Source organism: Westerdykella ornata (genome assembly GCF_010094085.1).
Source record: "Westerdykella ornata strain CBS 379.55 unplaced genomic scaffold EI97scaffold_14, whole genome shotgun sequence".
Taxonomy (NCBI): domain Eukaryota; kingdom Fungi; phylum Ascomycota; class Dothideomycetes; order Pleosporales; family Sporormiaceae; genus Westerdykella; species Westerdykella ornata.
The window spans coordinates 264694-292468 of NW_022986864.1; the positions used below are offsets into that span (position 1 = coordinate 264694).

The 27775-nt window shown below is 50.0% G+C and overlaps 12 protein-coding genes across 12 annotated transcripts; 6 read left to right on the forward strand and 6 right to left on the reverse strand.

Annotated features, from left to right (window-relative positions):
- The first annotated feature begins 15 nt into the window (after positions 1-15).
- On the forward strand, positions 16-1707 carry EI97DRAFT_74023 (uncharacterized protein). The gene has a single exon (XM_033803045.1). The coding sequence runs from the start codon at positions 288-290 to the stop codon at positions 1524-1526; it is 1239 nt and encodes a 412-aa protein (XP_033652952.1). The 5' UTR covers positions 16-287; the 3' UTR covers positions 1527-1707.
- Positions 1708-2250: 543 nt separating this feature from the next.
- On the reverse strand, positions 2251-3179 carry EI97DRAFT_434257 (uncharacterized protein). Its single transcript, XM_033798586.1, has one exon. The coding sequence runs from the start codon at positions 3053-3055 to the stop codon at positions 2309-2311; it is 747 nt and encodes a 248-aa protein (XP_033652953.1). The 5' UTR covers positions 3056-3179; the 3' UTR covers positions 2251-2308.
- A 932-nt stretch (positions 3180-4111) lies between these two features.
- EI97DRAFT_434258 (uncharacterized protein) lies at positions 4112-4634 on the forward strand. Its single transcript, XM_033798587.1, has one exon. It carries the CDS (start codon positions 4253-4255, stop codon positions 4586-4588), a length of 336 nt encoding a protein of 111 aa, XP_033652954.1. The 5' UTR covers positions 4112-4252; the 3' UTR covers positions 4589-4634.
- A 1670-nt stretch (positions 4635-6304) lies between these two features.
- EI97DRAFT_459324 (ferritin-like protein) lies at positions 6305-7103 on the forward strand (the record flags this gene model as incomplete). Its single annotated transcript, XM_033800995.1, has 3 exons — positions 6305-6406; positions 6464-6567; positions 6620-7103. The coding sequence occupies 3 exons, from the start codon at positions 6305-6307 to the stop codon at positions 7101-7103; spliced, it is 690 nt and encodes a 229-aa protein (XP_033652955.1).
- A 978-nt stretch (positions 7104-8081) lies between these two features.
- Positions 8082-8652, reverse strand: EI97DRAFT_467991 (uncharacterized protein; the record flags this gene model as incomplete). The annotated part of the gene is made up of 3 exons (XM_033801631.1): positions 8082-8372; positions 8429-8541; positions 8604-8652. 3 exons carry the CDS (start codon positions 8650-8652, stop codon positions 8307-8309), a joined length of 228 nt encoding a protein of 75 aa, XP_033652956.1. The 3' UTR covers positions 8082-8306.
- A 1461-nt stretch (positions 8653-10113) lies between these two features.
- Positions 10114-10499, reverse strand: EI97DRAFT_434260 (uncharacterized protein). The gene has a single exon (XM_033798588.1). It carries the CDS (start codon positions 10326-10328, stop codon positions 10164-10166), a length of 165 nt encoding a protein of 54 aa, XP_033652957.1. The 5' UTR covers positions 10329-10499; the 3' UTR covers positions 10114-10163.
- An 852-nt stretch (positions 10500-11351) lies between these two features.
- On the reverse strand, positions 11352-13028 carry EI97DRAFT_459326 (uncharacterized protein; the record flags this gene model as incomplete). The annotated part of the gene is made up of 1 exon (XM_033800996.1): positions 11352-13028. One exon carries the CDS (start codon positions 13026-13028, stop codon positions 11352-11354), a length of 1677 nt encoding a protein of 558 aa, XP_033652958.1.
- Positions 13029-14123: 1095 nt separating this feature from the next.
- On the reverse strand, positions 14124-16428 carry EI97DRAFT_74172 (uncharacterized protein). The gene has a single exon (XM_033803046.1). The coding sequence runs from the start codon at positions 15990-15992 to the stop codon at positions 14352-14354; it is 1641 nt and encodes a 546-aa protein (XP_033652959.1). The 5' UTR covers positions 15993-16428; the 3' UTR covers positions 14124-14351.
- A 1043-nt stretch (positions 16429-17471) lies between these two features.
- Positions 17472-17860, reverse strand: EI97DRAFT_379336 (uncharacterized protein; the record flags this gene model as incomplete). Its single annotated transcript, XM_033795708.1, has 2 exons — positions 17472-17575; positions 17635-17860. The coding sequence occupies 2 exons, from the start codon at positions 17858-17860 to the stop codon at positions 17472-17474; spliced, it is 330 nt and encodes a 109-aa protein (XP_033652960.1).
- Positions 17861-18214: 354 nt separating this feature from the next.
- Positions 18215-19592, forward strand: EI97DRAFT_434262 (uncharacterized protein). Its single transcript, XM_033798589.1, has 4 exons — positions 18215-18246; positions 18381-18680; positions 18731-19006; positions 19056-19592. Exons 1-4 carry the CDS (start codon positions 18238-18240, stop codon positions 19401-19403), a joined length of 933 nt encoding a protein of 310 aa, XP_033652961.1. The 5' UTR covers positions 18215-18237; the 3' UTR covers positions 19404-19592.
- A 141-nt stretch (positions 19593-19733) lies between these two features.
- Positions 19734-21877, forward strand: EI97DRAFT_434263 (DUF124-domain-containing protein). The gene is made up of 6 exons (XM_033798590.1): positions 19734-20198; positions 20247-20255; positions 20311-20817; positions 20892-21241; positions 21306-21444; positions 21500-21877. The coding sequence occupies exons 1-6, from the start codon at positions 20150-20152 to the stop codon at positions 21586-21588; spliced, it is 1143 nt and encodes a 380-aa protein (XP_033652962.1). The 5' UTR covers positions 19734-20149; the 3' UTR covers positions 21589-21877.
- A 257-nt stretch (positions 21878-22134) lies between these two features.
- EI97DRAFT_434264 (uncharacterized protein) lies at positions 22135-24846 on the forward strand. Its single transcript, XM_033798591.1, has 4 exons — positions 22135-22428; positions 22478-23000; positions 23050-23783; positions 23864-24846. The coding sequence occupies exons 2-4, from the start codon at positions 22609-22611 to the stop codon at positions 24577-24579; spliced, it is 1842 nt and encodes a 613-aa protein (XP_033652963.1). The 5' UTR covers positions 22135-22428; positions 22478-22608; the 3' UTR covers positions 24580-24846.
- The last annotated feature ends 2929 nt before the right edge of the window (positions 24847-27775 follow it).

The following is a 27775-nucleotide window of genomic DNA, read 5'->3' on the forward strand; positions in this document are numbered from 1 at the left end:
AGTTCCTCTGTACTAGTGTTTTCCACGTCTGATTGAATCGCCTGGAGGCACAGCAATATACTACACCTGGCAATTAGCTCTGTATTACCTCTACCTACAGATAATAAAGTCTAAACAAAGCTCTACACATAACATTATTAGGAGGTAGCTAATTGGCTTGCGCTGGCTAGGCAATCGCACCTACCTAGGTACAGAGGAACTGAAGTGGGGTATTCAGTCGGATGTTGAAAGAGGCAGTGCTCATCACTCCACTTCACTAGCCCCGTCAACTTCCCCAATCCAAGAGCATGGCAAACATAGTGCTCCTCGGGACGTGCGACACCAAACTGGATGAAATCCTGTATCTTCGAGATGAAATCCTGCGCGAAAAGTCGGTCGAAGTCGTGCTAATTGATGTTGGACGCAACGAAGTCGCGCACGCTGCCATCAACATTCAGAGTGGCGAGCTGCGACAACGGTTTGGCGATGGCCGTATAGCTTCAGACCTACCACGTCGTGAAGCCATCAAGGTAGTGACGGACTGCGCGACGAAGGCTGTGAAGGAGCTATACGACACGGGCCGTATCCATGGCGTCGTAGCCGCTGGCGGTTCTGGCGGAACATCGTTGACAGCGGCTGTCATGAGGGACGCACTTCCCATCGGTTTCCCCAAGCTGATAGTGTCGACTGTCGCGAGCGGGGATACCGGAGGTATCGTCCAAGAAACCGACATGGCACTGATGTATTCTGTTGTGGATATTGCGGGGCTCAACGGCGTCTTACGCAACGTTCTTAGCAACGCAGCAGCTGCTATTGCAGGTATGGCGCGTTCCTATGCCTCGCGGGAAGAGTCCAGAGCAAAGCCGTCGACGAAAAGAGTCGGCATCACCATGTTCGGCGTCACGACCCCGGCGGTGGATGCCATCCGCAAACACCTCGAGTCGCAGTATGATATAGAATGCTACGTCTTTCACGCTACCGGCCACGGAGGCAAAGCGATGGAACGACTAGTCCGGGAAGGCCGGCTCGATGCGGTGCTCGACTTGACAACCACCGAGATCTGTGACCTCCACACAGGCGGAGTCATGAGCGCTGCTCCCGACCGGTTGGAAGCGGCCGCTAGAACTGGCATCCCAAACATCATCTCGTTGGGCGCAACGGATATGACCAACTTTGGTCCTATGGGCACCGTGCCGGAGAAGTACAAGGATCGGAAGTTGTATGAGCACAATCCCCTTGTCACATTGATGCGATCATCAAAAGAAGAGTGTAAGCAGGTCGGTGACTTCATTGTGAAGAAGTTGGTAGAGCATGCCAAGAATCCGGACATGATCGAGGTGTGGATGCCCTTGGGAGGTGTTAGTATGATAGCCACGGCTGGAGGACCGTTCCAAGATGCCTCTGCTGATGAGGTGCTCTTCCAAACCGTGAGGGATGGTCTGTCGGGGACTAAGATAAGGGTTGTCGAGGATGCACGTGCGATCAATGATCCTGGGTTTGCCAGAGATATCGCGGAAGCATTAGCCCAAAAGATGGGGTTTGCTTGAGGAGTAACCATGCCCATGCGTGCCAGCTGGGTCTGGCTCGAAATGAAATACTTAGCGCTCGAAACAACTTCGATTCAGTCATCTTCTCACAGCGGCGGCCGTACTTCGCGCAAAGCCGACGGAGAGAACATGACGATAGAAACCTTTTAGGAAGTTTGTCTAAGAACTCATTTCACGTAGGCCAAGGACCACTCCTATCTAGGTTGTTGATAGTTTCTGCAAGCACTGCAACGTCATCGACGGGTAAAGACCTTGTATGACGACTTTGGTAAAGGGCCGAAGGGCTAGATTCTAAAACATGCCTGGATCTCATTTCCGTAAATCGATGTGTCGTTGATTATTTCTGTTTGCTACAATAGATTTACTGCGAACAGAGTGAGGAGGCTCTTTGTTTTCTTACTCCAATCGTGTCTGTGTATGCCTGCTGTACAAGGCCTTTCATGTATAGGTCTTTGGCTGGCTGACTTGCGGTCTGGTGCAGCCACGGGTTGTCGATATATTCAGTAGGAAAATCGGGTTGCGTGTAAGTTCAAGGCGACATGCTCCAGCGTTATGGTGAAGACAATAAGCTCAGCGCCTTCAAAGCCTAGTATGTTTCAAACACTATGCACTGCTCACAACTTCGCCATAGCACGGTAGGATTTTCGTGCAGAGAGAGACATCAGTCACTAAAAGAAGAGTTTAGAAGTATAGAAATGTTGATTGATCTAAGTTCTCAACGGCCCTTAAAACCTAAAAAAAAAATAATAGTGCACATATTGCTGCCTCTCGCTATAATATGTTCAACCTTCCGCTTCCAAAACTCCCAAGGTGTTTCCATTAACGTCGGCGACTCCCAGTTGCCAGTTCCATATGCCGATCGCGTTGGCATAAACGGCTGCCAGTCGCCACATCTGTTGTAATACTAGGTTTGGTACGGGTGCTCCCTGCTGGGGTGCCGGATCCCACACAGTAAAGTCCAATTCGTGTCCTCCTGGTATCGCCACTGCGCCGTTGGTGTCACCCGATGCGATCCTTAAGCTAATAGAGCTTATGATAAGTTCCGAGATGGATGCGAAGGCGGCTGGTCCATGTCGCAGAAATTGTCCCAAAGTATATACTTGGCCGTTGAAGGTGATTCTCTGTCCGGATGGATCCTGCGCTTGTTGTCTTTTCTCCACAATTTGGCGATCCTCAGTTGGGCGTTGCACAATCTGGAGGTCTTCGGTTGAGTTTTCCTGGCGTTTCCCGAGCCGGTTGAACCTGTATGAATGGTATGTCTTGAACTGGCTTTGAGGTCTTCCAATTGGCGAGCCCAGAGGGTCGAAGAGCTCCTGTCCGGAGCATCGTGAACCGGCGAACAATGAGAGTGTGGCGGGGCCCTGCTGCACGAGTTGCCAGCAAGCAATAGTCGGGCCATCGAAGCATTTGCCCAAGTCGCCTGCTACTAGAATGCTATTGTCGCCAGTACATTCATAGTTGTTCTGGCCGCCTCGGACACCGGTCCAAACGCGCAAGGATTGCGCATTTGCGGTGGCGACAACGGCCATCACGGGCAAGACCAAGCTTCGAAATCGCATTCTATACGATGGTGGTGATAGTGGCGGGAAAAAAAAAAGATTCGGCGTTTGTGTATCAGAACAATAGTGGTTTAAATGACGGGTAGACTGAGTCTTCTTAAGATGCTTTCTATCCAGCTGGGAACACGTCGCCCTTTTATATCTACGAGACTACAATTCCTGAATTTCTCTAGACGCTTAAATGGGTTTGCACACGTAGTGTCGTTGTTCTTACTGTAGGGATTCCCTACAACTCGACTGGGCTGACGCCAGCGTCCACGGATGGTATTGCTAAGACTAGGATACAGATATTACATCACGAATCCTTCTCGCTAATATACCAGCTAACATATGCTGATTTAGGTTATAGTTGAGTTATACCGGTAAATGCCCTAGATATGTCAAACTCCTTACGCTGACCCATGATGTCCCCGGACAGGGGCCCAAGAATTCGCCCGTCTCTAGGTACCTGAGCCCAGCTTGTACTGCTGGAACCAATGCGGGGATTAGTACTCCGTGTCTAGACCACAGTCCACTCGCTATAGCCGCGTGGCTTGAACCAAGCGTTTCCTAAAACTTTGCGGATGTAGTAACAAGGAGGCTAAGGCTTTTGATTGCTTGCTAAAAAGTGACCATTTTAGACAATGATACCGGCATCTCTGCACAGGTAGAGATTTTAACCTACGCGGTGACCCTAGCTATATAAGAGCACACCATGCCTACCCTAGGGTACAGAGACTTTATTTGGTTACAGATAAATTCTATCAGCGATTTGAGTAGCGTTATTGGATGTAGATGCGCAAAAGGTAAAGCCGTGCTTGGGCGAGGAGGACTAGCGTTAAGTTTTGGTCCCTGCTACTGTTAGGTTTAGGTTTAAAGCGCTGCGGGACCAGTAGTTTGGAGCCACTGTTGGTTTGGCTAGGTTTGGTTGTTAAATTAGGCCAGTAACGAATCCAAACTATATTGAATTAGGTTAGTGCGCGGCGGTGCAACGAGCAACTACCTATGTAGTTACTTTACCCTAACCACCAACCTCCTCATTCTCCCAACCTCGAAATCCTCAATCAACAAAACCCATTGCTGCATCGCACGCCCTCTTGTGAGCGTAAGTTAAGATAGACCCTGCTACTAGTCACACAGATCTTGCTAAGCTAAGGGCTGGTAACATGGGATGATGGGGTTTCTGTCATGGGTTTCCTCGTTGAACACATCCACGGGAGCGAGACGCTGGGAAATATCGCTGGAAATGCTTCAAAGGCTGAGCGAGAGAAATGGATGCAGCAAATACGAGACACCGTCAAGACGCTACACGACGCGGACATTACTTGGGGGGACGTGAAACCGGATAATGTTTTGGTCGACGCGAATGGCAACGCGTGGGTGATAGATTTTGGTGGGGGTTGTGCTTTAGGTTGGGTGGATGAAGAGCTGGCAGGCACGAAGGAAGGGGATTTGCAAGGCCTGACGAGCCTAGAGGATTTTCTGGGAATACAAGCTGTTGGAGATGTACCAACGGAGACATGAATTTCCCTCGTCACTAGTTGGAGCACCGCGTCACATGGGAATGGGTTAGCTAATCCTTCAATGACATGTTCAAGACCTTATGGATAGATGCCTACGATTTGCTAGCAACTTGAGAGATAATCGTTGTCAGCAGCTACTACTATTAGGCTCAAGTGCTGCGCACTGCGGAATCGCCGTTCCAAATACGTTATCACAATCACAGTACTGAGTTAACAGTCTAAGACCGATAACCGAGGACTAGTGGAATAGATTCCTAGGTTGCTGAGAAGAATGATGCGCAGCTGGCTCTAGTCTCATGCCGTTGTCCCACTCTGTTCTCGTGTATTGCTTGTTAATCACGACACATGGTCGAGATCCATTGGATGGATTCTCAATACGGCCAAGACCGATGAAGCACTGATTAAGAGTTATAGGGTTGCGTCCTCCACATTTTTGACAACGATCCTTAGTGCAGTTGGCGGCTTTGAACCTCAAACCTGGGTCGGCTTTCAATGTCTAATAATAAACGTCCGGGATCTTCGCTGAGCCTGAGCTTGAGATGGGGGACCGTATATTGTAGAGCTTGAGAGTGCCTCTATCGGTAGTAGTCACTTGGAGTCAAATCGCTAGTTGTGCTGCATTCGACGATTACCCTAGGGTAGATGGTCATGATGATACATTCTCTTTTGGTTCTATAGCTAAATCCTTACTTTGTCGTCGTAGAATCGCCTTTGCGCATGCTTCTCGATGGATGTACGTATTTCTGAGGCAAACGAGCTAGAACTCTAGTGATTACCCAGACATGTCATGCCCAGGGGTGGTTTCGAGTTGACTTCCCAGGGTTACCTGACAACCTGTTAACCCGATAAGAAGTGACAGTAGAGCAAGACGAATCATCGTGGTAAGAACGGCTGAGGAGATATCTTATAAGGTGCCCATGAGCGGACTGCTAGCGTGCCGCTGCACTGCCCCGGCCGGTCGGTGGTCTTCTCTAAGGGCTCGGAGACAATTTTAGGCTGTCTAAGAACCTGTGAGACGCTCTAGTGCAATAGATGTAAGCATGTTGTACAAGAGTACATGAACTTTATGTCAGCGAAAGGGGCAGCAATATTAATGGGATTCGTTAAGCGTGTTGAAGCTAGCAGGGACATTGACGGCTACCACAGAGAAGAATATCGCTTGCTGACACGACGAAAATGTCCATGTGAATTCTTTCCGACGGCCTGTTGTATCATCACGAGTGAATAATATCTGCTTGTAGACTTGTCCTATCTTGGCTCAAGTGCTACGGTGGTTGGAACAAAGGTTACCCGGCAAACCCCAAACCCCGCAATTGAAATCCGCTCGATCCCTTAGCACTTTTGCTGAGTGAGGGGCAAGTCGTGAAGGGCTGATTTAAGGACGACTAGATTGGCTATACTCCTCACGAGGCTGCCATGTTGCTATCATACGACCGAAAGGAGCGACGCAGCGTTACGTCAGAAAACACATGTACAACCTGGTCAAGTCCTTCTCCTCATTGATGCTGCTGGATATTGGCTCGAGACTCCTGCCTACGGCACGCCTAGTCAGAAGCAGAAGACGATTACTGGCATCATATGGACGTAAGTGTTACGCGGCGGAAGCCAGCCAAATACCCTATTTCCGAGCGAAAGATGTTAAAAGCGCTCCTAGGAATGAACCAGACTGCTCAATCGTTGGGATCGCGAGCGAGAATCATCCAGCTTACTGCCCATCATGTCCCATACTGAAGATGTCCAAAAAGCCATTAAGGCGCATTCCGATGCAAATACAGACAACTACATCAAAGTAGACACTTTCAACGACGAAGTTGCAGAGGTGTGCAAAATGAATCTTGCCTCCACACTAGTATGGACACTTTGCTAATTGTCCCAGGCTGTCCGTGGCCACATCCATCTTGAATGGAAGAGCTGGTTCTTCTTCCGCAAGCTAAGTGCAGACTGTGCCCGTGCAAATGTGTCTCTGCACGGCTTCGGCATGTGAGTATTGACCCCAAACAGCACTAGCTATCCATATGCTCATTATCAACAGGCTCTTCAAGCGCGCCGCCACCGAATGCTTCGCCGACGGTATGTGGCTCGAAGGCTACCTCGTCCAGCGCGGCGGACGCTCCAAACCCAGTGACATCCCCGCACCCGATGTCGAGTGGCCCGACGACCCAGTCGATCCAGTTCAACCAGTTTATGAAGCGCTCCAAGTCGAAAAGTGTCTCCTAGAAGACCTTCAGCGACTCTGCGCCGTGGCTGATAAACATGGCGATTACGCACTCGAGGACGTCATTGAAACGCGATTCTTGAAGAAGGAAACTAAACACGTGAAGGATATGGGCGATTTGTTGCAGCAGAGTGTGCGGGTGAGCAAGCAGGCGGGACATGGCCTATATCACTTGGATAAGGAATTGAGGGAGAACAAGGGGGTCACGCCTTGGGGGAAGGCGAACAATCCTGACAATACGGATTATCTGTTGCAGGCTGCTACCGCTGATCTTTCGAATACTAAGCTGTTCCCGTCTTGAGTTGGGCGGTTGCTCTCCCAGGGTTCGGATGGTGTTAAGAAAACGGGAAGTGGGTGGGATGAGCAAACACAAGTTGTACGTTATGAGGATTTTGTCCAGCTTGGAAATGTCACTGCGTTCAGTAAAATTTTAAGGTAATTGGCGTAGCAAAATGTATAACAATGTACTGGCGTAATAACGTCCCTGCGCTCAAGCTGGTGATGAAGATCTTCTCTTTTTTGGAGGCTTGTCGTACAAACGAAACAGACGTCTCTCGCTCGGTATGAATATGACCCGGGCGTTATGGTTCACACAACGCATCAAAGTGAAAGTACTGAATACCTAAGTAAGAGTCTGCGTAATATCGAGTGTGATTGATGTTGTGAAAGTGCTGTGAGCGGGCGCGGAATCGATGCAGGCATATGCTACCCACGAGGGTTATGACTTGGAGGGATTCCTTCAGTAGTTTTATTTGATTTATCCCATGGGCAGCCATCTTTATTGCGTGGAATCCAGTCATCGTGCTCTCGCCTTCACATCCTGGGGCATCATATTTACACGGCGTTGGTCGATCCATACAAGGCGCTGAGACAGTAGCGACTCTGATTATTGATGAATAGACTCGATTGGAAGAGCAATACTTCTAGAGTTGAGAAAATTGAAAACGCCATCTTATTATGAAATTCAACTGTCGGACTATACGTGCTGGTGGATGCAGACAGACCCGGCTCTCCGCAGCAGATCCTAAAGGATGGGGGATAACGCTAGGAATGCGAGCTGCGGGGCAGATCTTTTAAGATGACGTTAGGGAGTTGTCCAGACCATGCCGCTAAAAGTCACTACTGGATGGTCGACCCGCTGCCACCATAAGGTAGGAACGCAGCACGGAATCGTCCCATTACCTCGGCGCCTCCGCCGGATTAACGATTCATCACTTTGCTAATAGTGCGAGTTGTACATGCCCTGATGATCTTCATCTGCTCCATGTGTTGCATAAATCGATGGAGCATTGGGCAAAGTTTAAGTGATTGCTCATACGAGTAGGCTTCAACAAGAATAATAGGGTATGCTCAAATGGTACAGAAAATGTTGAGATACTAAAGGAAGGTGAGGTGGTTGATTTTATTTCACGAACAGGAAGCTAATTACATTCTTTGAGCTTTCCGACAAAACTCCAACACTTTTATAGGATAAAGAACGTGGCATAAAGTTAAATGCTTTCGGTCAAGCGGGACCTAGGATATTTTTCTCGAATATGGTTGTCGTCTTTCCCGTATTGTTGTTCTCGATCTTTCTCGGCGCGTCAACAATTTGGGGCTGTGAACGAGCCCATGGCATAGACTTACCTCATAGCGTGGTTCTTCTTCGCTTGCAGCAACGTTACGGCCAGCTTGTTGTCCATGTTCCGTGAGGATGGACTTAATGGTACCGACACTTTCAGAGGTATTGGATTCGGGACCTATAGATGATTAGTGCTCCCAACTCGGAACAGAAAACTGATGATGGAGACGAAAGACACACCTCCAACGGGCTTATAGCGCACAGAACTTCCTTGTTTGAATTGCGGCATGGTGGTTGATTGAAACTCTGTCAGAGGTAAGGTTGTGTTCAGGAGGAGTTCATATATCCCCTACAGACAATAATATCATGATGATTTCACCGAATTATCCATTGACATTATAATAGCAGCATGCGATTCACATGTGACAAGCAATGACGTTTTCGTCTTTAGTCATTTTTAGGTCAACAGGTTTTTGGGTCAGGGTCCCAAGCTTAAGGTGTGGAGTTACATGTCAGGACGACCCCACCACCGCCACCTGCCCTAGGGTACTGCATCTACCCTAGGGTATCATCGAAATCCTTCTAACAGTTCAAAAAGCTCTATCACACAATCCCCACAAATAGACATTGCAGTGAAAACCCAGAGCTTTTCAACGCTTAGAGAAAGTCGTTATCTCACTGCAACTGCGAAATGGGACGGTATCACCCGAACCTTACCAGGGGAAATTCTGCACCGTCTGAAGATGCTGATAAAATTACAAGGAGATTGGTTACCATAGAAAACATGGGATTATCTCAATATTTATTAAAGATGGATATGAGAGCAATGTAAACTGAATTATTCTTCAATTGAACTGGACGACATCTGATCATTGCATAGGTAGTCGCCCTAGCGTCAGTTAGGAGTTAGGAAAACTACGATGTCGTCTAACATTAAGCGACTCTAATTGTAGCGTCATGGAACGACCCTTTTCTGCTTGGTGGCTGCAGCTTTCCATTGTGATTCTAAGTGCCCGTTGCCTTCGTGAGAGATTGAAGGGTGGTCTCAACGTGCAAGAGTCGGTTCTGCACAAGCATTAAGACGCTGGGGTTATCGTATCGGGATGATTATTTGAGCAGTGAGAAAACCACAAGGATATGCAGGCTTAAACGCGTACGCACATTTTGCATTGCACAATCACCGTGAATGTAAACGCAATCAGGTATATTACACACAGTAGTTCCACCCAGGTGACCGTCCGTCAACGTTCCCGGTGTACAAACGTTCTGACGTGAAGTCGCAGAACTCTAAGGCGAGCCAGCGTCCCAGACACCCTCCAGGTTCGTCGCGTCATCCTTGACGGGAATGCCTCCCCCAACTGCATGCTCGAACAGGGTACAGCTCCATTCCTCATCCAACCATGTGCCTTCCCAGAAACAAGGCTCGCCTTCAGCCTGCAATCTCATTTCATCCCGCGTCTTGCAAATAGGACAATCGGAAAGAGCCTGATTCCCGCCGTCTTCAAAAACCACCTCGATACCGGCGTTGCGAACGTCTTTAAAGATTCGAGCTCGGGAGAACCAGGAAGCTGACAAACCCCACTCACTCCTGCAGAGCAAAACAAGCGAACGCAGGCGCGGAAAATATGAGCGGCTTTCCATCAAGTCCTCTATCCATCTGAGAACTTTGCCAGCTGGACAGATTATTGTAAGTTCTTCAAGGGCATCGGGCAGGACTTCAACTGGGCGATTGTCCGCGTCAGAGAGGAGGGTGCGAATGAGTAACGGGATGCTCTTTGGTTTGTATTCGGACAGAATCAATTAGCGATAGAGCACACCTTGAGCGACAGCTCGGAGCTTGCGGGACACCAAGGATAGAGTAGCCAGGGTTCCATTATCCAAGGATATCGCAATCTCGCCGATAAGCTCATTTGGAAGCGTATCGAGTCGCTTCATCGGCGGACCACAGCCTGTTTCAACTACCATGGTTACTGAGCATGCATGCCCAATCGGGAGTTTGCGGCCGTTTCTTGTGTGAGTTGAGTTGCGGCAAGGGAAAGAAGACGGGGATAGTTATATAGAGGTTAAGGGCACCCGTACAAGTTCGAGCACGGGTATGGCACGTGGCTTGTTGGCGTCATCTAATCTCGAGAGCGGTACGCTGTGAAAGGGTGTTTACGGAGACGCACTTTTACTGCTGCAGCCACAAAGAACTGCTAAAGTATGCCAACACTCATAGGGAATGGATCTATTCTTAAAGCTTATGCGCGTTTTTTTTTATCTGCCGAAGAGTGGGGAATTGGTGTTGTTTATTAACAAGATTGAAGATTTAGGTTTGTATCCTATGAGCCCGAGTTAGGGTAAATATCAAACAAGGCAATCCGCGGGGGACTGAAGAGACTCACGGCGATAATGTACGCAGAAGTGTGTTGTAAACATTCTTGCGCTGCACTGAATGAATAACGTCGGATAATATATATGTGGAACATACGATTGTTACCTCAAGGTGGGAGCCCGACCTAAGATAGGAGCAAACCAGTTTCGGAAAGCAAGCTGAGCCAGGCATACAGTTCTATCGTTCTAAAACCCCTGTATCAAACATCTACGGAGCAGTCTGGGAAACGCTTTACTAACTTGTCAACTCAGATGACCACACTCAAGCTATAAGAGTCATGCAAATCAAGCCCCACACGCATAACATGAGACGCTTCGGGCCTGGTGGACGTACATGCAGTTGGAAACCTAGGTCTGACCAACTAAGTGGAAATTGGGTGCCTCCAATCTGCAAGACGTGTTCGTCTATTATTTCTCTTCAATGTTTGTAGTACATGGTACTTTCTCCAATCTGACGGCCGCTACTTTTAACTCGAAGAGATTCATTCGCGACAGTCGCAATTGGCTACAGAGACCTCAGTTTCCCGTAAACCGGAGGGGAGTTTTCCGCTTTGAACTCCACGGCGGACAATAAGTTTCATGGAATCCCCCGATGTTCCTCGCATGTAAGTCATCCTAAATCTCTTCATGGAGCATGGAGGTCCAATTGTCATCAGCCCAAGTGCCCTCCCAAAAGCTAGGCCCACCTTCCTTCGATATTCCGTCCTCATCCTGCCAGCCATGGCCATGCATCCCATATTCAGGGAAACCTCTTTCTCCCGAATCTCCAATTATATCCATCGTGATTCCTGCCTTGCGGAATTTGTCGAAAATCGGAGCGCGAGACAACCAGGATGGGGAAACTGGAACACCCCATTCCTTTCTGCAGAGGAGCACAATATGCTGTAAGTGGGGGAAAAGGAAACAATCTTCTATCAAATCTTTCATCCATCTAAGAATCTTCCGATTTGGACAGATGATTGTGAGACTCTCAAGGCAATAGGGAAGGATATTGCCGGGACGATTGTTGGTGTTGCGCGTCCTATATGTGCTGTCCATGAGAACTCTTTGTAGGACGCTGAGGGTTTTAATCTTCTTAAACCGTCTGATGTCTCCTGCTGGCTTCCACTCTCCTATGAATTCCGGATAAACCCCTGGGTCGGGCTTTGACAGCAGACTACCCCATTCAGCGGGTGGCTCCTCGTAATCAACCGTAACGCTCTCCAAAGACTCGCACAACACGCCGAGGTTGGCGAAGAAAAGTTCAAATCCAGAGATACGGCCAGAGAACTCACAGCCTTGTATGTTCCATGGGCCTGTCCTGAGCATGAAAGCTAATCGTGTGACTTTAGGACAGCCGAGCCTTTGAATCAAGCGGTACACGCTTCCATGCTGACGTCGAGAAATAACTCTCCACTCCAAGCAGTGGCTCCGAATAGTAAGCGTTGACAGGTGCTCATGTGTCCTGACCACATTGTAACGGGAACCTCCCAGATAACCCAGAAGCCATTGCGAAGCCAAACCTACACCATCTTCCTCAGTCATGTAAGTCATGTCTACGTCCAATGACTTCAGATTGTCGAAGGGAAGATTTAGCAAGGAGATCGTGCTTGCTGGGATCCTGAGTTTTGCAACCTTGCGTATGCCGCAAAACAGTGGCGACAGGGCGTCTATATGTTCTATGAGTCCGTCATTCGGACTAAACTCTCCATGTATTGAGAACAGCGCTTCCAGAGGAGTGTCCATATGATTACGTGTCAGTACGTGCAGGTTTCCACTGAACTCTTGTATGTTAGGAAGCGAGGTGAGTAGGACCCCCATATACGCTGAGATGTGTCGTTGGAGATTCTGAGCCCATTCTGTGGTAATCGGCGGTTTATTCTTTCTAGATTCTTCAAATCGCTGAAGATACTCAGTGCACATCTCTTCAACAGCGTTCCCGACGTCAACCCCGCCGTATGAGCTGGGGCACAGACGCCGAGAACACTGGGAATAGTGGAGTTTGCGAACTTTGTTCGCCAGGTCTGGCCGTTGTAGAAGCGTCCGAATCAGTAGTAGCGTCCCATCCGAGCAATTCGCACGTACGACTGGTCTGCGGTACATTATGTCCTGTGCGACGGCAACGAACTTCCGGGAAACAAGAGATAGAGAGGCCAGCGTTCCGCAATCAAGATTCTCCGCAATCTTGCCAAGAAGCTCATTTGGGAGCGCATCCAGTCGCCTTGCCCTTGGCCCTATGTTCTCCGCTTGCGTCATGATCGCCTGGTCGGCTTCTATTGGAGGATGCGATCGAGCAGTTGGCACGATAGGCATGGTGTATCGCAGAAAAGATCGAGAAGGAGAGCGTGTCCTCGTATCCGGTTGTTTGAGGGTGCTTCGACTGGAGGGCTTTGTTGTTCAGGTTGAGTTGCGAGAGAAGTGTCCTCCCAAGGGTGTGAGAAGTTATATAGACGGTAAAGCAGCAAGTTAGAGGGCGAGAATCGGTATGGCCCGTGCGTGTTCGGTGCGTGTCTTTCGTACAATCGATGAGCGGTGAAGGGCCTTCTACAGGGACGACTCGACATAATATAAGGCATCCACAAGAAGAAGTTGGCCTAAGTTCATCCAGCTTTCTGGATCATTGCTCAATTATGGAACTCGCCACGGCGGTGAAAGGAAACCTATTGTGCAGGTATAGAAAACATTCTTGTTCAACGTTCTGAATCTATCCCATTCACTCCGAGTGCGAAATACAGTCAGTCCAGGCCGATACTATGTATTCGTTCCCGGGGTAACTTGCGACAGACACATGCCTAACCTTCTTCAGCAGGTCCAGTCGCGAGAGAAGAGTGAAGGTATTCGCTAGACTTCTCAACCGAACGGACTGCTTTGACGCAATGTGCTTCGGTTTATATGGAGCGGAAGCTAAACGACATCGTGAGTGATCGTTGGGCGTCTTCTGCGGTTGGTTCCGTGCAGTGGGCCAAAGTCAACGTTGTAGTAGATTTTAGATTAAGGAATGGTGTTCTAGAGGATACAAAAGCTGACCCAACGTTCTATGTATCCGAAAAGCGGAGACCTGTGACTGAACACCCTATCAGCTCTAAGAAAGCAGTACTGAATGGGCCATAGACTCAGCGAATGTGCTAGTAATGATGGTTATACTTGCTGTATATATATCCCGTGGGCTGTCAATGGCGGGCTGACATGAAGCATTGGAGAAACTTGGAGGAAATAACAGTTAAGCCTCTGTATTGAAATAGAACAGTATCGTTTCGATCAACTGCCTTTCCATGCAAATGTACAACGATATATATCACCAACTAAGGCTTTTAGAAGGTTCTCGAGCTCACAGATGGTTTATATTGAGAATACCCGGGGTTTTCACGCTTATAGTGCTCGGCTTGAGTTACTTCTCGCTTTGTCTTGGCCCTCTAGAATTGCTCCCTATATTCTTTCTATCTGCATGAAAGTAGGTGACTAGATACCACAAAACCTGAGTTTTCCAACACTAGGCTTGATTGCGATCGCGCGCATTCCCTGTTATATCACCTGTCACTTCGAGTTGTCCTCCATATAGGCCATATTGCCGTCCTGACGAAACCAGTGTCAAATCCCCAAGTCCACTTTTTCCACCATCTCGCGGCTGGTACATATTTAATTCGTATCGCTAGGCAATCCAAATAGCCTGGCACTCCAGGCCTCGTCGGTCCAGTCTTCGTCCCAAAGGGTCGTTCCCTCATCCGCTTCCTGACACTGACGGCAAAAGCAATCGAAGAGTATACAGTAAGGAAGGATCGAAACCGTTTCATCCGCATCCTGGATTACTTGAACATCGATCCCAACTTGCCGCACCTTGAGGAAAGCAGAAGGCCTCCGAAGGAACCAAGACGCCGACTCGCCCCACCGCACTCGGCAAAGCAGAACGATGCACCGAAGGTTTGGGACTGATAAGTTCGAGTCTGCCATGCGATCTTCAGCCAGCTCTTCCAACCATTGTATGATTTTCCGGTTCGGACACACAATAACGAGTTCCTCAAGGCCAGGAGGGAGGATATCGCCTGGGCGATTCTTGGTGGGGAGTTGCGCATATGTGCCGTCTAGCAGGACACGCTGGAGGACTTTCAAGCTCTTCAGCTTCTTAAAGCCACGCATGCTTTTCGCTGCTCCGCAGGTCTTGAGATGCCTAGGATCCAAGTGTGGGTCCCGGAGGCTCCCCGTTGTAGTATCATCATAATCGACAGTCAAGCTCTCCAGGGTCTCCTTTAGCGCATACAGATTTTCAATGAGCAGGTTGAATTCTGCCAAGTAGCCTGTGCGACTGCTGCAGTACCCAGTAGGGTATGATTGGAGGATGAACTTAAACTGCATCACACCTTGACAACCCACAGCCTCCAGTACTCGAGAGGTTCGCCAGCTCTGTTCAGAGTCGGAGCACAATTCTAGCCAGTCTGACCGGATTACGAGGGTCGACAGATTAGGATACCGACAATGGAGAGTTATGGGGAGGGGAAGATTGGGGCTCCAGTCTGGATCTTCAGAATCATATTCCTCTTCCAGTATAGTTATGTCCAAGGTCTTCAGACTGTCGAATGGCAGATTCAACAGCGGCAGTTGCCATCCTTGAATGGTCAATGTCTTGACATTCTTGATCGAGTTAAACAGGGGCGTCGATTCCTGGAGATGTCTGAGCGAGTTACCGTTGAGATCAGCCTCGCTTGCCATATGGAATAGTCGCTCCAGACGCCAGGTCTCGTCATGGATAGTAAGATATCGTTTAGGCCCACAGATGTCCAGATCCTGGAGATTCGGAAGCAGCGTAATCATGAGACCAATGTACACATTAATATCATATCCCCATGCTCCATCTACCCCCTTGAGTAAGCTCGTAGTGAGCATGCTGGACTTTGGACCTGCTTCAAGTGCTGTCTGCAGGTATTTGATGCATTGGGTCTTTATTTTTTCGAATTCATCAGGTGGCGACGTCATGCCATGCCATTCCCGAGTTCCTGATGGAAAAATAGCGGACGATAAAATCCTGGCCTTACTTGCTAGGTCAGGTCGCTCCAGGAGAGTCCGCAAAAGCAGATCCAAACGAATTGGTCTTCCTTTGGGTATGTGGAGGTCGCGATACACCACAAGCTCCGCGACTTCGCGAAATCGACGAGATACCAGAGCTAACGAGGTCAAAAAACCCTCGCGATCTGTGTCGAGTGCATGGAGGTTTTCCGCAATGTCCCCAAGCAGTTCGTTGGGTAGACTTTCAAGTCGTACTCTTCCAGTTGAATCTGCGTCCATGCTACCCGGTGGACGTATTGATCGCGTTGCGGTGATCGATGAATGAAGTATCAGGGGGAACGTGGTGGGCTAAGGATGCAGGAAGCAACGGGAAGGATCGATAGGTGGATCGGAGACAAATATCGTGGGTTGGACAAGTAGTGTTAATACACGGTGAATTGGTTCGGAGGAAGTATTGCGGGCAGGAATTGTGTTTTATATATGCGCTGAGGGATCTGTTGAAAAGCGCAGAGGGATGTCCCGTGTAGAAATCGAACAGTGGTCTTTCATCGAGCTAACAATGTCTTGTCATCGACCTAAACAAAGGCGAAATCAAGTGTCGAGACGGGCGCAGTCGCCCGACCGCCACAACTTGCAGCCGCCTAAACATCCAAGCTTCAAGCAGTGAAAGAAGGTCAATTTGGCACGTACAACCAAGGGTGCAAGTATTGCGATGGTTGGAGTTTCCAACCAATGACGGTCCGAAAGGCTTCGCAATTTAGGACTGGTGAATCGATTACGCAAAACGAGATTCTACGCCCTGCTATGGCGACCTTGGTGTATGTATGCGCTCTGAACGCTCGGCCTGGTGGGTCCCCTTACGCAGAGTGAGGCACGGCTTGCCAGGATGTGTAAAGCTGATGTATACTTTCCCGCGCCGGTGAGTAGCTCGACGCACCCTCAATACTCGCAAAAGGCGTTTGCGGTGAACATATGCCCGGGGCTGCGCGACTGAGTGTTGTTATCCCCTTCTCGAAACCAACGTTGGAACCTAGCATGCCTGCCGGAAGTCAGCAAGCATTTGATAAAAAAGAAGCTGCCCCACAGTGAACAATGGAACAAGTATACCCTCGCCATTCAACACCATCATTCGCCCCTTTCGAACAAAGACCAATTGCACAATGTTTCCATTCTCGCAAATAAAGCCAAAGCTTGCCGCTTCCCCTGTGATTCGAGACAATTCATCCAACACAGAGACTCGGGCATAGCTCAGAGTGACCGACAAACCAGCAGGAATGGCTAATCCTAAACGACAATATACATACAGCCTCTTCCCGGCCCCTCTCCCTTACGGGAACGCAACACACTTGCCGGCTCCACGGCCACCGCCTACGAAGCCACTTCCTCCGCTTCCAAGTGAGAAAAGGAGGATGGAGAAGGAGGTGAATGGCATACCGTATGGCCGTCTGATGGCGCCGCTGCCTCCCCTGCCGCTGGACGTTAATCGGAAAGATGCGAACCGGAAGGCAAGTAAAGCAGATCCGGGATGCGATTGCAACGTGATGTGATTCGAGTTTCCCGTAGAGTCGGGGAACTTGGCGAGGTACAATCATAGAACCCTTGAATATACGCATTCACATATCTTGGTAACCGGCCCGAGAGAATGTCTGATATAATGTGCTGATGTCCAGTGTCGAATCGAATCAGAAAGCTCCAGAACGCCTATTATGCGTGATGTATGTACACTTCCCCTCTCATCACCGCTTTCTCTCCCCATAGTTATAATGACGCGGCAGCCTCGATTGCTCCAGTGGTTTTGAACAGCTTTGGACTTGTAACAACAATCTCGACAGGGTATTTCCATTCCATAAACCTCGCCCAAGCTGGGAAAGATTAGCATGTTTGAGCTCTTGAGCAGCCAGTCCCAAACTGGAGCACTCACCCCAATAAGCGCATTTCCTCCCAAAGTACTTTCCCATGACCGGCACCACAATCATAGTCAACATCAATTCCAATTGCTGAAGAGACTCTCTCCACTCCCGCTCAGCGTCTGATATATATTCATCGCCGTCCGCGGTCGATACTGTAGAGGAAGAGGGCAGCGAGTCGATCTCGGAATCGGAGCTATCGATTGGCTCGATAAAGGATGCGCTGTTGGAGAGCGACATGTCGCTACGCTCGAAGTGAGCCGCTCAAGTGAGGGAAGTTGCAAAAGGCGTATCGCGTAGGCTCTATCCTTCGGCCATAGACGTCGGGGGCGGGTTGATGGACTCATCCTACTATCCAACTGTCTCCAAGCGGCCGACGTCTGCCATGAACTCCCCAGAGGGTTTAGCGTATATTTCACGTGACGCACTGGAAATCTTGGCAAGTGGCGGCAGGCGAGCTTCGACTCATCCGTCACAATTGTTAGGCCTCATGAACATTGACTTAACATCGTTCAGCATCCACCGCCACCCTACCGAAGTATCTCTGAAACCACCACCTGACCTTTCATACCGCGGATACGACAGTCACCAAACCAGGAAAGTACGGCGACACAATCATGGCAGACGTACGTCACCCACCTTTTCGTGCCCCGCCATAAAGGCAATCTCCCAGAACCTCGACGGGCAGATAAGCATCGCCTGTCCCGCCTCTTCAAGTCCCATCTGAACGTTTCCGGCCCATATTAACATCTCTACTCAGGTTGAATCTCCTACCGAGCGGAAACCCCGCAAGTCGGTCGCTTTCAGCGAAGGTGCCACCATCGTCGACCCCAACGGCAACGTGACCGAGTCCAGCGAGATGAACGGAGGCAAGGCCAGCGCCGAGTCGCATACGGCCGGCGACAAGGAGGTCGACGAAGTCACCGATATGTTCAAGGATTTGGCCAAGAAGAAAAAGAAGAAGAGCAGTAAACCCAAGGAGGGCGAGGAGGAGGCTCCTGCTGCCGATGGCGAGTTTGACCCCTCGGCGCTGAAAAAGAAGAAGAAGAAGGTGAAGAAGGCATGTTTGTTCGTCCCGCGCACAATATTCTTATATACTAATGAATTCAGGTCGATGCGGATGACTTCGAAGCCAAGCTTGCTGAGATGGCGGGCGAGAAGGGCGAAGGGGAGAAGGAGACCCAGGAAGAAGAGGAGGTGGATCAGGGCGACCCGATTAAGGGCACTGGTATCTGGGTGCACACTGAGACCAAGCCAATCTCGTACAACTTGCTGCTCGACCGCTTCTTCACCCTTCTCCACTCCACTCACCCTGACCTCGCCTCCTCCGGAACCAAGTCATACAAAATTCCGCCACCGCAGTGTCTCCGTGAAGGCAACAAGAAGGTGAGTTCTTCTGTGCTGGAATAGATTTGCACTTCTAACATGGTACTAGACCATCTTCGCGAACATTGCCGAAATTGCCAAGAGGATGAAGCGTTCGGACGAGCACGTCACGCAGTTCTTGTTCGCCGAATTGGGTACCTCTGGCTCGGTTGACGGATCCCGGCGCCTGGTCATCAAGGGTCGCTTTCAGCAGAAGCAGATTGAGAACGTCCTTCGTCGGTACATCATGGAATACGTCACGTGCAAGACCTGCCGTTCTCCCGATACGGACCTGAACAAAGGAGAAAACCGTTTGTACTTCGTCACTTGCAATTCTTGCGGATCCAGGCGTTCCGTCTCGGCCATCAAGACTGGTTTCTCTGCACAGGTCGGCAAGAGAAGGAGGCAACAGGGTTAGGCGTTCGGTTTCATGGTGTCACGGTCTGGGCTGCATTTGGAGTTTGCCAGGCTGCAAACTGGATTGTCTTCAGTATATCGGGCAAATGTGGAATGCCTGGTTGCCTCCCATGGATGGGAGAAAGTGTGAATAGGGAATAGCATGGCTCATGAGATACGTTTCGGACATTGGTATGGCGCCAGTCTTTGCGGCAACGGACAAATAGAAGCTCTATGCAAACTGAACCCAGTTTAATGACCTCTTACGTTGGAAACCAGATCATCCACTGGTAGGTTCTCTAACTACATTGTGCAGAGTGGAGGTGACCGTGTTGGAGACCCCGCCATGAATCGAAAGGGCCGACTGGAGCCCCTGACACAGTAGTAGATTTGGTCTACTATCACCACCACTTCACCTCTCGACGCCGTAAACCAGAACCCGTTAATGCCAGTGGTAAGATCTGGCCCCAACCAAGCCAGCACCCCGCGCTTAGATGTCGTGGACCCTTTGCACGGACCTTAGTTGGTCCAGGCCAGGGGTTCGATTGGGCGCTTATGGTACTCCGCACCCCACCATCTACGAGCTGGCTGGTCTCGACGACCTTAATTGAGGCTGAGCAGCTGTCAAAGAACCATAGGTACATATAGGCGCTGACCGCCCTGGCCGGAACCCCTCCGCTTCTCTTGACTCTCTGTCTCCAGCTTCCACTATTCGAGTCTTCGCAGCCTTCGCTGTAGCATCTCCGGCGCTCCTCTTCAGCTTCAGCTATGTCTGGCTACCAACAGAGTCCTCCTCCGGGAGGGAACTACTACCCTCGTAAGCCATACAAGACGGAACCCTCGACAGATTGACTGACGGAGACAGCTCCTCCTGGTCCGTCCCTGAAGCTCCCGTAGACGCGCCTCGATCCCTCTCCTGACAACAGTAGACCCCTCCCAAGGCCAGCAGCAATACTATGCGCCCCCACCCGGCGCAAACTACCCTCCACCGCCGACCGCAAGCCCACCTGCGCAGAGCTACCCTCCTCCGCCTCAGCAGCAGCAGCAACAGTATCCCCCTCCGCCCGATGTTCACCAGCAACAGCAGCAGCCTCCCCAGCCACAACACTATCCACCCCCAGGCGGCGCACCCCCTCCTCAAGTGCCACAGCACCCGCAACACCAGCACCAGCAGTCGATTGGGTCTCCGTATGGCGCTCCCTCGCCTTCTCCACACCCGAGTCTGCATCAGCAGCAACCGCCTCAGCAACCGCCTCCCCAGCAGCACTTCGTCCCTCAGCAGCAGCAACTGCAGCAGCAGGTTGCCATTCCACCTCCTATCCAGGCAGATGATGTAGGCACTTTCAACGGAGGGAGCTACAGAGTCAGTCACAGGGATACGAATAGTATCTTGACGATTCAGCTTGCCATCGGGTGTCCTGTGACCGCGAAGCCCGGTATGCCAGTGTCATCCCCTTCCTCCCTTCCCTATGCCACAAGATGATAAGGACAATTCTGACACCCACCCCAGGTGCCATGATCGCCATGTCCCCCACCATAACCCTAAAGGGACAAGTGAAATTCTCCCTCAAAAAGGTAATCACCGGCGGCGAGATGACCAAGTCGACCTACACGGGTCCTGGCGAACTTCTCCTGGCCCCTTCTTCCATCGGCGACATCACCATCATCAAGCTCGGCGGACAGGAGCAGTGGAGTGTAGGCAAAGACGCGTTCCTGGCCTGTACGCAGGGAATCGTGACCGAGTATAAGAGCCAGGGGCTGGGCAAGGCGCTGTTCTCGGGAGAGGGGCTGTTCGTGTATAAGATCAGTGGACAGGGAATCCTGTGGGTGACGAGCTTTGGCGCTATCATCAGAAAGGACGTGAGTCTACCCTTTCGATTGTGATATGCTAGCTGGCATGCGTGAAAGATACTGACAAGAACAGCTGCAAAACAACGAAAAGTACATCATCGACAATGGCCACCTCGTAGCCTGGAACTGCAAGTACGTCCTCGAGCGCGTCTCGAGCGGCGGAATCATCTCCAATATGGCGGCTGGAGAAGGCCTGGTGTGCAAGTTCACTGGTACGTCGGCACCTCCTCCTTTTTATATATGCAGCGCTGATGGGATGTTGTCCAGGTCCCGGCACCATATTCCTGCAGACGCGCAATCCGCAGGCGTTTTCGGCGTGGTTGGCTGCGAATGCGGCGAATGGGGGCGCTATGTGAGGTGGTCGGTTACTCCTGTGAGGAAGAGAAGAAGGGACCCTATATGAGTGTCCTGCAGTCCTTTGGGAAATTGGTGTGTGCGTATGAGCGATGCCTTTCGATTGTTCTTCCTGCCCTTGAAGCGTTGATTGTTGGATACCTTATCTTACTGTGAGCGTTCTGTTCAGCTGGAAATCGCAATGATTGCTTCGTTGTTTTCGGTGCTTGCATTCCCCATCAGGCGCTGCTTAAGCATGTGAACTGAGTGAAAAGGGAGCTGCGTAGTTTGAAACATGGAATCGTACCCCACAGCACGCTATGCCGTTCCTATCTCTAAAACATCTCTCTGTATGCCCCCCGTGAATTTCTAGGGGCTCATCAACCTCATCTCCGTCGTGATTCGCTCCATACGCATTGCACACCGTAGCTTGCGGCATGGATGGCTGTGCTAGCGTGGGGCGTAACTTCAACACCATTTGTGCAGCTATCCCGACAGCATGGCAACAGCCCCCACGGAACATTAAGCGCTGAGCCTCACTTGCTCTCGATATTACAATCGCGGGTCATCTTTGGGGCTGCTGACTTCGCTTTCTGACCAGCTCCAGGATGTGAAACATACTCGGGGTGGGACGCTGAGGCTGATAATAAGAGGCCATATCCCCCCCAGTTATGGCCAAGCGGGAGCGAACTTCCCGTACAGTTGACGGGCAGCAATGGCAGGGCCAAAGCATGTTCTGAGCGCGGTAACGGGCTGCTTCGGTTCGAAGAAAAAGACACAGTCGGCACCTGCACAAGTCGATCAAGATGAAAGACGGATACATTGGCGAACTATCATCTTGATAACCGGCCCCTTTCTACTTGGTCGGTAACCACATGTACCACCAGGTGTACAAGACGCTGATCGTGACAGGCCTCGCGTTCTGGCTTTCCCACTTTGCATTCTTCCAGTACCTGGATGGCAGAGTTGTCGACGACGTATCCATAGGACAATCACTCGTGAGCACAGTGTCTCTGCTCTTCGTCACCGCCTTCAGGCTTGCCATGGTAGGGTGCGTGGGACTATGCTTTGCTCAATTCCTCTGGTATCGCCTTCGGCAGACGGCGCTGCCGATAAAACGGATTGAGCAGCTCTTCAGCATCCGCTCCAATCCTTTCCTGCTCGCGAATCCCAAGATCCTATGGACGACTCCGTTGCTCTTCTCCATGGCCGTCTACCTCTGGTTCATTGAGCTGGCTTCCGTTTATCCCCCTGGAGCCCTCACTGTGGCATCAGTCCCGTACTGGGTGGAACAGAACGTCAATATGCCTGTAATCAATCAACCGGTAGCAAAAATCTTCGATCCATGGCAGGAAAACGGAACGTACCCTCTCTTGAGCGAGATCTGGAATGAAACCAGCCGTGATCCCTCTGGGTTCGTCAAATTCTGGTATATGTATGTTACTTCCCCGCCGACTCAGATTTGTCCCGTCTTACAAACGAAGGATGCCTCGCCTGTCTCTCACCGCACTGTCAAAGTTCATGATGTCCACCGGCGATATTGTCGACCTCTCTCCTCCAAGAGTAGGCCAGAATGTGTCTTACACGATGCAATTCAGAGGACCCCAAGTATCATGCGTAGAACAAGTCACCAACATCACCCAGGAAGGTGACTTCAACCAAGTGGCCATCTTCAACACCACCTGGGACAGCAACCACACCTTCGTCAAAAGCGTGCATCGCTACGTCGGCTATTTTACAGAATCAAATCATTCAAATTTCGTTGGAGACATTTTCCACCTCCCCGACGAGGAGGCGCCGAAAACTTTTCTCGCCATTGAGCAGACGCAGCTGAGATGCGACACCTTCTCCATGCTGTATAACCTAAACATCTCCTACGAGCGGGGTGTTCAGCAGATCAAATACTCTCTGACTGACGCACAGCCGCTTCAACTCCGAAAACGTTTCTTTGCATATAGCAAGCCGGGCCGACTCGATCTGCCGGATATTTCAGGCAAGGATTTCGCGCAGTGGCCTGAGGTGATGAAGAAGCTGCTCGAGTCCTGGAGCGTGTTCGCGATTGTCGATGCCTTGCTGCTCAATATGAAGTATAGCTGGATCAACCAGATCGGTCCGGAATTTGCTAACAATGCATCGACATCCATCGGTGAATGGAAGCTAGATAACGGAACCGTTGTCAAATTAGCCGGAGTGACAACGTCAGATATACTCGGGAAAAGTAAGTTGCCTCCAATCTCCTATATCCACATGCAAAATCTCTCTCCGTCCTTATTCCCACCTACCTAACACCGCACCCAGACTCATCCTCCGACGGCACCGCCCTCCAAACCCTCAAACTGCTCAACCCCCCGACCCTCCTGCAGGACTCCATCTTCGACCCCCTCCGCTTCGCCAACGACCAACCCATCAACCACGACGCCTCCCTCACAAACATCAACTGGGAAAACCCCTTCGACCCGCGGCAACTCAACATCAGCGAACCCTCGCTCAACGCGCTCCTCACCAACCTCACCATCTCCAGCCTCTCGCTCGGCGTCGACCACGCCGATATCCCCGTGACGGTCTCGGACCACAGGAACACGTACACGTTCTCCGACAAGGTGAATTTCTTCGTGCCCTATGCACTATGTCTCGGCGTCGCGCTGTGCTACGTCGGCGTCGGTATATGGGCGCTGCTCGCCAACGGGGTGCCTGCTACCGATGGCGGGTTTTTGCAGATCATGATGGCGACGAGGGGGAGGACGGAGATGGAGGAGTTGGTGTTGAGGGAGGGATTGGTGGGGACGAGCGATTTGTCGAGGGAGTTGTTGGGGTTGAGGATTCGGTTTGGGGAGTTGGTCGAGGTTGTTGTGGAGGATGGAGGGGGTGAGGGGCTGGGGGAGGGAGAGGGAGAGGGAGAGGGAGGAGAAGCGTCGCCGGTTAGGGTCGTGAGGAAGGGGACGATTACGTTTGGGACCGAGGGGGAGACGGTGCCGTTGAGGCGGAGGGGGACGGGGTTGCCGAGTCCGTGTTGATCTCTTCTATCAATGATCATCACCAATTTCCCTCGGTGGTGTGTTCACCATCATCATGGTCTATTCCACTGAAATAACCTTGCACTCCGGTACTGTCCAAAATCCCGAGAGCAAGGCACAAGGAACATCTATTTGGCGATTTTCGTTTTAGGAAGAAGCAGCGACACGCACATGTCACCTTTAGGAGTTGGCTTTTTGAAAGTTCCAGTACCCAGTAGTGAGTGGTAGAGGGAGGGGAGGGTTTGAGGAGAATATATACTAGGTTGGCGCAAACGAGCGCTGCTGTGATGATGGTGGTCATCGAAAATGTAATGTGTGTATTTGAAAAGAGGAGTCATCGTACTGCCGAACGCAAGATTCTCACATGCCCAGGGTGGAGAAGTAGGACATCATCATCTATGAGCGAAAAACCATGACCTTGTGTCACGAAAGCCGTACTTATTTGACCTCACGACTTAAATGCTGGAACGAAGAAGTACAGCGGAGCCCGTAACCCACATGCTGCAGTCTCAGTGAGATTCGAGCGTCCCAAATGGGCGCTCCCATCGCATGGGAATCGTCGCTTTTTGGATTTTGTGTCGGCGTTGTTTATTGTGATGGGGGGAATATATGGTAGAACGAGGGTGTTTATATAGTGCTCTCCTCGTTATGCGAGAGGTAGGACTTTGCAAAGGTAATGATCACAATCAACACCGTGGGTGTTGCACATCACCAGTTCTTGGAAAAATAGAGATATGAAAATATAAATACTATACACCAGGGTAGTCTCATACAAACCTAGATATGGATATTGAAGCCACAGGCAAACAAAACATGAAATCATACGACGATATTTTCGGAAAAAACGATCCATGACATGTGATAAACTATTTTGATCCCGGAAAGTAAGGAAAGAGCGTGTTGTAGATGCGACAGAGTAACGCTTTATATACCCTTCCTCGCTCAACAATAGAGGTAACGATGCTGGTCATTATCATCAGTAGAGTAATTCTTTATATATGCTTGTGACCATTCATGCACCTCTGCGTTATAGATACCTCCCTCGGTGCGAAAAACAACGTACGAAATCGGGTCCAAAATCACATCAGTGTGCCTCGTCCACATTTTTTCGTTTGGGTGCCATTTTGAATTTTCGCTGAAAGAGAATGGTACTATAGAAGAGGAACAAAACCCTGGGTTTATATCCTTCGCGACTAGCTTCGTTATTAACGAGGTAGTGCCAGCTCGCAAACCTCATGTAAGATTTGCAACTTCTGATGGGACCTCTATCATGGTCGTTGAGCCTATTTTGATACACTACATTTGGGGGTTATACATGACATGCTACTTCACTTGCTTTGATGCAAAATATGTCACTGTTAGGCTCCTGTTTAAGACTCTCACATGACCGCGGGGAGGTCACGTTGAAGTGCATGAGACACGGGGAATTTCTTCTGTCGAACATAGAGAGCTTTGAAAAGCGTTTTTGGAAATGGGAAACTGGAAGTGTGTGCACGAGAAAAGGAGCACAAAGGCTCCCTGAGCCTCCTTATATATTTCCCTAGCCTTTGCTAAAGCTACTTACGCGTTTAGGAGCATCCAAAGAGTGCTCTAACGTTATTATTATTATCATCATCACCATCTTCAACATGACAATGGCTCCTGCCTGGAGACTTGCGTGTCATGGCACTTCCCGTGCACAGATCTCCTGCGTCCGTCCATGTCAAGGCAGAGACTTCCTTTTAGAAATAAGAAAAAAGAGAATTTTTGTGCGCAAAAGAAGGACGGGGAGCAAAAAAATCTCCTTTTATACTTCCTTTGCCCTCGTTGCGACCGCTTACGGCATTTGCCACGATCCGAAGAACTGCCTAACCTTCATCATCTTCATCATCACTATCACCACATTCGCCATTACGATATCAAGACGTAGCCTTAAGCAACATACTGCATTACAGAGTAACACAGGAAACAAAAAACCGTTCAACAACTACATCTTCGTGGTTGATGGTGTTTATTAGGACATTGCAATAGGTCGATAGTTATAGAAGATGCAAAACAAGGAAAGTGTGCATGAGAGAAGGAGGAAGAGCTATCTTTTTATACTTTCCTACCCTTGTTGGAACCCTTCACGGCATCTAAAGTGTGGAAGATTGCTTGAACCTCATCATCATCACCATCACCGCCATATCCAGCATCACAAAAAAAAAAAAGCTGCACCCAACCCGCAAACTACACGACACCGACGTCATAATCTAGCAAACGCAACAAAGGCACTCCCAAACATCAGCTAAGGCGAACATTCTTTTCCGCGGTCGCGATTGTCAAAGACGAGCCACACATGTTGGTAGCTCCATGCTTTTCGAGGTTGGCGGACAAAACGAACTGTGTGCAGTTGGAAAGAGGGAGAGAAGGAGGTTTATATACCTCACTCAACTGCGAGATCAAGCATTACCCCAGGGAAGTAGGGGTGATGATCACCACCACCGACATCAAACAGTGTCACTTCTCAAAGACGCACATGCCGAAGCCATAACATGCACTTTTAGAGAGTGAGTGACACATGCCATAGCTGCTATCACCTTTCAAGATTGAGGGAGAAAAATGAACTGTATGCAGTTGGAAAGAGGGAGAGGAGGGGTGTTTATATATTACTCACTCTCAAACTTGGACACTTATCAGCAGGGTGATGATGATCACCACCACCGCTATCAAACAGCGCTGGCCCAAACCATGAACGCCCTACTACCCAATCTCCCAATTTTCTCGAGAAAACACAACGCACATACGCTTTCAAGATCTCATTTTCAAGTTTGCAGAAGCTCAGGTCCACATGAGAATGTGATGGGTGTTTTTTAGGATGCTCAAGGGAGCTGTTGATGTCGTGAAGAAGGAATACTAGAGGAGTTCAAGCGGTTTATATAGATTCCCAGCGCCGCACGTCCCCCTATTAGATTAATACCGGTCACTGTCCTGGTGGTGGTGGTGATCCTCACTACCCATGTATTTCTGGAAGAGAGACTTTTGGAAAGCAAGGTGCACATGTTTCTCCTTAGGCGCATTTTTTAGGTCAGTAGAGGAAAGCGCGTTGGTAAAGCCAGCAAGTGGGAACGGAGGGGATTTATATACTTTTCCTGTTCTTACAGTGAGGTCTCCGTGGCGGTGATCATCACCATCACGGATATCAACGACTAGACGGTCTTAGTAGCGGTGACCATCA